The sequence below is a fragment of the Lolium rigidum genome, chromosome 6, assembly GCF_022539505.1.
Source record: "Lolium rigidum isolate FL_2022 chromosome 6, APGP_CSIRO_Lrig_0.1, whole genome shotgun sequence".
Lineage (NCBI taxonomy): Eukaryota > Viridiplantae > Streptophyta > Magnoliopsida > Poales > Poaceae > Lolium > Lolium rigidum.
The window spans coordinates 161,164,530-161,171,551 of NC_061513.1; the positions used below are offsets into that span (position 1 = coordinate 161,164,530).

Here is a 7,022-nt window from a genome sequence, read left to right on the forward strand (position 1 = left end):
AACTACATTTGTATTTAGTGCTACCAAACACAACATAGAGAAATGATTTAGATAAGCATCCAAGCACTTTTAAAGAAAGCAAATGCAAATATAAAATTAAACCATCACAGAGCAGCTATAAATAGGCCCACAACATGAAGATCCTCCTCCACCATCTATCCTTCACACACCTAGAGCAAAAACATCAAAGCCAAGAAAGCAATAATCAACACAAAATCTATCATGAAGATCTTCCTCATCCTTGCCCTCCTTGCCGTGGTGGCGACCATGGCCAATGCCACTGTACAGCTTGATCCTAGAGGCCAAGATCAGCCATTTCCGCAACCACAACAACCATTCCCACAACCACAACAACCGTTTCCACAAACTCAACAACCGTTTCCACAACCTCAACAACCGTTTCCGCAATCACAACAACCATTTCCGCAACCACAACAACCGTTTCCGCAACCACAACCACAACAACCGTTTCCGCAACCACAACAACCATTTCCGCAACCGCAACAACAACAACCGTTTCCACAACCCCAACAACCGTTCCCGCAACCATTGGTGCAGCAACAACAACCGCTTTTCCAGCAAATTATGCAACAACAGTTGAACCAGTGCCAAGAGTTCCTCGTGCAGCAGTGCAAACCAGTGGCGAAAGTGCCGTTCCTCTCGTGGATCTTTCAACAGAGCAGCTGCCAGGTGATGCAACAACGATGTTGCCAACAACTGGTGCAGATCCCAAAGCAGCTCCGGTCCCCCGCCATACATAGCATCGTGAACGCCATCATCGTGCGGCAGCAACAACAACAACCATTCCAGCCTCAGCCACAACAGGTGGGCCAGGGTTTCATCCAACCTCAGCAGCTAGCTCAGTTCCAGGCGATGAGGATGTATGCGCTACAAACCCTGCCGGCGATGTGCAATGTGGAGGTCCCGTTGTACTATTCCACGGACCCATTCGGCAGCATCGGTGGCTTTTGAGAAGACTACAAGAGCTCTAGTACTATATAGGTGGATCATCGTTATTTCGTCAATGGTCTGATCAATGTAACGGTGACAAATAAAGTGGCATGCACTAACATGTGTGACCCCCCGGCAACTACTAGTCCAAACTTGGAAATAAATGACAAACATTGTTCTTGTCTGCATAATATTGTTTGTCGCTGTTCCATTTATAGGCATATTTAGATGTCCATTCAAAGCCACAATCTTATGCATGCAGAATAATCAGAACACAACAGAATGGGTGCAAACATTGGGTTGAGTTTAAGTACTATTAAAGTAAGGAGTACACAAATTAACTTTTTAATGGTGAGGCTTATGAGTTGCAATGGTCATGACTATCTTCATTTGGTTCTAAATAGATTATAGTCAGGCAAGGCTTCATCCGAGATGCTCAACTATAAATTGCTAAAATTGCGTTTGATTGTAGGATCAGAGCAACTTAATTCATTAGAGTACATCAGCAATAACTAAAGCTTTAAGAGGCTGAGATAGATCGGTATGAAGTAACATAATCATCCTAAGTTTTATAAGGAAATTTGATTATGCAAAATACTAGTTAATGAGCATGAATGCACGTGCAATGCACATTTCACCATAGGCATCACAAGAAGTATGTAATAAAACACATAAATACTATAGGTGTTGTAGCTTGAAGAGGTGCACTACAAGTGTACAACTGATAAGTAGTGCCAAGGAAAATTTGGTGAATAGAACATGGGATAGGAAGGAAGCATGAATTGATGATCAAATTATGTTATTATGAAGCAGCATCTCTCTGGGTCAACCGAGCGTCACTCTACAATCTAATAATCTGCGGCGGCCAGCATGATTTTTTTCATTTTACCAAAACAAAACATCTACTAATCTTTCAGGTGTTAATTTTATGGGTACTTGGATTAGAGAACAAGTGATCGATCATGAGAAGACCTAGACGAGCATATTTGCTCCATATTGCAGAACCACTTTGTATCACCTACCGAGCAGCAAAGGCTTAGATGAATTAATTTTAAGTGTCTGATACATTTCAAATATGTTGCAACCGCTCAAGCATTATAAGCCCTGTGTTTACCATTATGGTGTCCACACCGACGCGACAATAATGTCGCACATAATGTACGCAAACCACTTGTTCTGCATTGAGTCCTCCAAGGATTAAAATTTCTTAATGAAATCAAATAATCACATGTGCAGTATGTACACCTTGGTAAGGTGATGGTGATAATGGGTGTGCGTGAATAAACATACGTGCATGAGAAAATAAAGGTAATTAACATCCAAAGATGTACACACAACACATGTGATTATTTGATTTCACATGAAGGAATATTAATACTTTCATGACTAAGTCCAGAAGAATATTAATACTTGCTCCAGACAATGGCTGCTTGGGGGATTTATTGTCCTCTAGGGTTGAAGTTGTCGTCTACATATAGTGCTACCTTCTAAACAAAATTGTTGCTTAATGGCTTGATCTCTAGGATGGACAATCAACCTCATATTTGTAGGAGATTTGGGGTCTAGGAGCAACTCACCAGGTTCATGAGTAGGGAATACAGGAACATATGGTGATGTGGCAGGGCACTGGGCCATATGGCAAATTATGTGTCGACGCAACTCGAGCTAAACTTTGTAGGGCATTGGCACGTTTGAGGATCACATCAAGTCGCTGGAAAGGGAGAATTATTTACTAGACACTTGTTCAGGTTAATTATGAACTGGTAAAGAGTTTCTATATGTGTTGTACTATTAGATTTTTTTTTCACTGAGGCAAAACGTGAAAATTGTAATGCTTACTGCTTCAGGCAATCAGCTATACATTACAGCCAGTTCAGGTAATCATTGTTAGTGGTGTATAGTCCCCTATACTGTATATTCCCATAGTGTGAGGGGTTTCCCTGCATATTGTACCCTTGTACATGTACTGGCCTTTGGCCCACTGTGAATGCTAGTTGCTTCATTCACAACATGGTATCAGAGCTCCTGGTTTAGCTCTTTGCACGCTGCAACTCCGTGCTCGATCCGCTCCACCCTCTTTCTCCTCTCCCGATCTATTTTCTGTAGCCTTTTTCGTAGTTTTGGAGCCTGATCTGGAGCTCCCGCTGCCTCGATCCGCTGCCTCCGGCCATCAATGTTGCCGGCCGGCCGGCTGTCTTCGGGCCCATCCCGGCCGTCTTCTCATCTCGCCGGCGCCAACACCGGCCGTGCCCGGCCCCGGCCCCGGCCGTCCCGCCGGCACATCTACCGGCCGCGTCTTCTGCAGGCCCGTCCTGGCCGTGCCTCTGCCGGCCGCCTTCGCCTCGGGTCCTGCCGTGCCTCTGCCGGCCGCGCCGCCTGCCGGCCAGCCCCGGCCGTACCTGCTGCTGGCCGCCTTCGCCTCGGGCCCGGCCGTGCCTCTGCCGGCCGCATCCGCGTCGGCCCGCCCCGGCCGTGCTTGCTCCGGCCGCTGCTCCGGCCGGCCACGAAAATCTGGATCGGGCCAGATCCAGATCTGAGATCTAAAAAAAAAATTGCCTGGAGGATGGCGTCCTCCACGTCTGGCTATATCAGTATTCCTCGGTGCCCAGTGATCTTTGATGGTACCAACTATGGAGAGTTTGCTGCCTTTATGCGCATTCACATGCGCATTCTTCGGCTGTGGGGTGTTCTTACTGGCGAGGTCTCTTGTCCGCCGCACCCTACTGCTCATGTGCCTCCTACTCCTCCGTCTGTGACACAAGCCCTTGCTGAGGATGCTACTCAGGCTGATCGAGATGCAGCCAAGTCTGCCGAGGCTGCTGCCGATGAGGCATATGAGGAGCGGGTACTTGCCTATTCAAAGGCTCTTGGCTCCTACCGTGATAGTTTAACTACTTTTACTCAGTGGTGTGATGAGGATGCTTGAGCTGCTGCCGTTCTTTCGCAGAGTGTTCAGCCACAGTTTGCTTCTGAGTTTATGGGCCTTGCTACTGTCGCTGAGATGTGGTCTCACCTTCGTCAGCGTTATCAGCCCTCTGGAGATTCTCTGTACTTGTCTGAGCATGATCTTCAGCAGGGTGACTCCACTGTCGATGAGTTCTACACCCAGAGTGTGGCGATCTGGCGCCAGCTTGACTCCCTTCGCAGTGTTGTCTGTGGTACTTGCCAGTGTTGTCGGACCATACGTTCCGATATGGACTTCCAGAGGATCCATGAGTTCCTGTCTCGACTTCGTCCAGAGTTTGAGCCTTGTCGTGCTCAGTTGTTTGCTTGAGGCCGTGTTCCTATCTCAGAGGTGCTGACTGAGCTTCGTGCTGAGTAGACTCGTCTGCGTGCTGCTAGACTGCTTGGGACATCCTCTGTTCTTGCTGCTCGAGTTCCCACTGCTCCTGCACCGCCATTTCTTCCTACACCAGTACCTGCTGCTTCTGGAGGAGCCCGCCCTTCTCGCGGTGGGGGTCGCTCTCGCCCTCCTCGGTTCTGCACTCACTGTCGGAGGTCTGGTCACCTTGAGTCTGACTGCTACCAGAAGCAGCGGGGTGTGCCTCCTCGTGCTCCACCTTCAGCGCCTGTCACCACCGGCTTCACTGAGCAGGATATAGCGAGACTTCAGCGTCTTCTTGCCTCCTCCGTCTCTGCTTCGACGGGTCCTGCTGCCTCCGCGGCTGTTTCCTCTCCACAGTCAGGTACATCTTCGTGGGTTCCAGATTCTGGAGCTTCTTTTCACATGTCTCCTGATTCTTCCTCTCTTTTTTCTCTTCGACCTCTTCCTCTTCCTGCCGATGGTACTTCTCTCCCTGTTGCTAGTCATGGCACTCTTTCTACTTCCTCCTTTTCCGTTCCTGATGTTTCTCATGTTCCCCGTCTTACCATGAATTTGTTTTCCGCTGCTCAACTCACTGATTCTGGTTGTCGGGTCATTCTTGATGTTGATTCTTGTTCTGTTCAGGACACTCACACTCGGGCCCTGGTTGGGGCTGGCCCTCGGTGCCGTGACTCCCAGGGACTTTGGGAGCTTGACTGGCTTCATGTTCCTTCTTCCACCACTTCCTCGACCGCTCCATGTGTGCTTGCTGCTTCCACCACCGCCTCCTTTCAGCAGTGGCATCATCGTCTTGGTCATCTTTGTGGTTCTCGCTTGTCATCTTTACTTCGTCGAGGTCTTCTGGGGCCTGTCTCAGGAGATGTCTCGCTTCAGGGTTGTCAGGGTTGTAGGCTTGGTAAACAGAATCAGTTACCTTTGATTTGGTCCATTCTGATGTATGGGGTCCGGCTCCTTTTGCTTCCAAGGGGGGCCACCGCTACTATTTTCTTTTTATCGATGACTTCTCTCGCCACACTTGGATTTATTTTATGACTTCTCGCAGCGAGGTTCTCTCGATATATAAGCGTTTTGCTGCCATGGTCCATACTCAGTTTTCCACGCCTATACGTGTCTTTCGGGCTGATTCTGCCGGTGAGTATATCTCCCAGCTGTTGCGTGGTTTTCTTGCTGAGCAGGGTACTCTTGCCCAGTTTTCCTGCCCTGGCGCCCATGCCCAAAATGGCGTGGCTGAGCGCAAGCATCGCCACCTGCTTGAGACGGCCCGTGCGATGATGATCGCTGCCTCTCTTCCTCCTCACTTCTGGGTTGAGGCTGTGTCTATTTCCACCTATCTCATCAACCTTCAGCCCTCCACAGCCTTGCAGGGTGGTATTCCTCTTGAGCGTCTCACTGGTCACACTCCTGATTACTCGACCCTTCGTCTTTTTGGTTGCGTGTGCTATGTTCTTCTTGCTCCACACGAACGCACCAAACTGAGTGCTCAATCTGTTGAGTGTGTCTTCCTTGGCTACAACCCTGAGCACGAAGGATATAAGTGTTGGGATCCTATTGGTCGTCGGATGCGCATATCTCGGGATGTCACTTTTGATGAGTCCCGTCCTTTCTACCCGCGTCCCTCCTCCTCCTCCTTCTCGGTGGTTGATATCTCTTTTCTCATGTTCCCCGACTCACCTCCTTCTGTGCCTCCGGTCCCTGCTCCGCCGAGTATCTCACCACCTTCACCTCCACCCGCCAGACCTCCCTCTCCTCCCTCACCACCGTCCCCACCCTCCACACCTTCCTCTCCCATGTCACCTTCGTCGACTACGGTCGTCCCTCCCTACCCTTTTCACTACTCCCGTCGTCCACGTGAGGATGATGTTGTTTCTCCTGACATGCCCTCTACCTTTGATGCGATGCCCTCTCCGTCCGAGCCGACTCATCATCTTCGTGCTCGTCCTCGTCCTCCTCCTGATCGCTATTCTCCCACTCACTACGGTCTTTCTACTGCCCTTGAGCCGACCTCTTATCGGGATGCCCTTGCTCATCCCGAATGGCAGCTAGCGATGGCTCAGGAGATTGCTTCTCTTGAGCGTACTGACACTTGGGATGTTGTCACTCCTCCTTCCTCTGTTCGTCCCATCACCTGCAAGTGGGTCTACAAAATCAAGACTCGCTCCGATGGTTCTCTTGAGCGCTACAAGGCTCGACTTGTCGCTCGCGGCTTTCAGCAGGAGCATGGCCGTGACTATGACGAGACCTTTGCTCCAGTGGCTCACATGACCACTGTTCGTACTCTTCTTGCCGTTGCTTCTGTTCGTCACCGGTCTGTCCGTCGCCTTGATGTGCAGAATGTTTTTCTTAACGGTGAGTTGACTGAGGAGGTATACATGCAGCCACCTCCTGGCTACTCTGTTCCCGATGGCATGGTCTGTCGTCTCCGGCGCTCTCTCTATGGCCTTAAGCAAGCCCCGCGCGCCTGGTTTCAGCGTTTTGCCTCTGTGGTCACCGTTGCTGGTTTCGTCCCTAGCGCACATGACCCTGCGCTCTTTGTCCACACATCCTCTCGTGGTCGGACTCTGCTTCTTTATGTTGATGACATGATCATCACATGTGACGACCCTGAGTACATTGCCTTTGTCAAGGCCCGTCTTCGCGATCAGTTTCTCATGACTGATCTTGGTCCTCTCCGCTACTTTCTTGGGCTTGAGGTTTCCTCTACCTCCGATGGCTTCTATATCTCCCAGAAGAAGTATATTCAGGACCT

The 7,022-nt window shown here is 49.7% G+C and overlaps 1 protein-coding gene across 1 annotated transcript; it reads left to right on the forward strand.

The window, feature by feature from the left end:
• Positions 1-222: 222 nt before the first annotated feature.
• LOC124663479 (gamma-gliadin B-like) lies at positions 223-3,488 on the forward strand. The gene is made up of 3 exons (XM_047201177.1): positions 223-961; positions 2,799-2,828; positions 3,070-3,488. Exons 1-3 carry the CDS (start codon positions 223-225, stop codon positions 3,486-3,488), a joined length of 1,188 nt encoding a protein of 395 aa, XP_047057133.1.
• The last annotated feature ends 3,534 nt before the right edge of the window (positions 3,489-7,022 follow it).

Coding starts and splice junctions, on each gene's coding strand:
- LOC124663479 (XM_047201177.1), top strand. CDS start 223: ATGAAGATCTTCCTCATCCTTGCCCTCCTTGCCGTGGTGGCGACCATG. Junction 962..2,798: donor GGACCCATTCGGCAGCATCG/GTGGCTTTTGAG, acceptor TTACTGCTTCAG/GCAATCAGCTATACATTACA. Junction 2,829..3,069: donor ATACATTACAGCCAGTTCAG/GTAATCATTGTT, acceptor CCTTTTTCGTAG/TTTTGGAGCCTGATCTGGAG.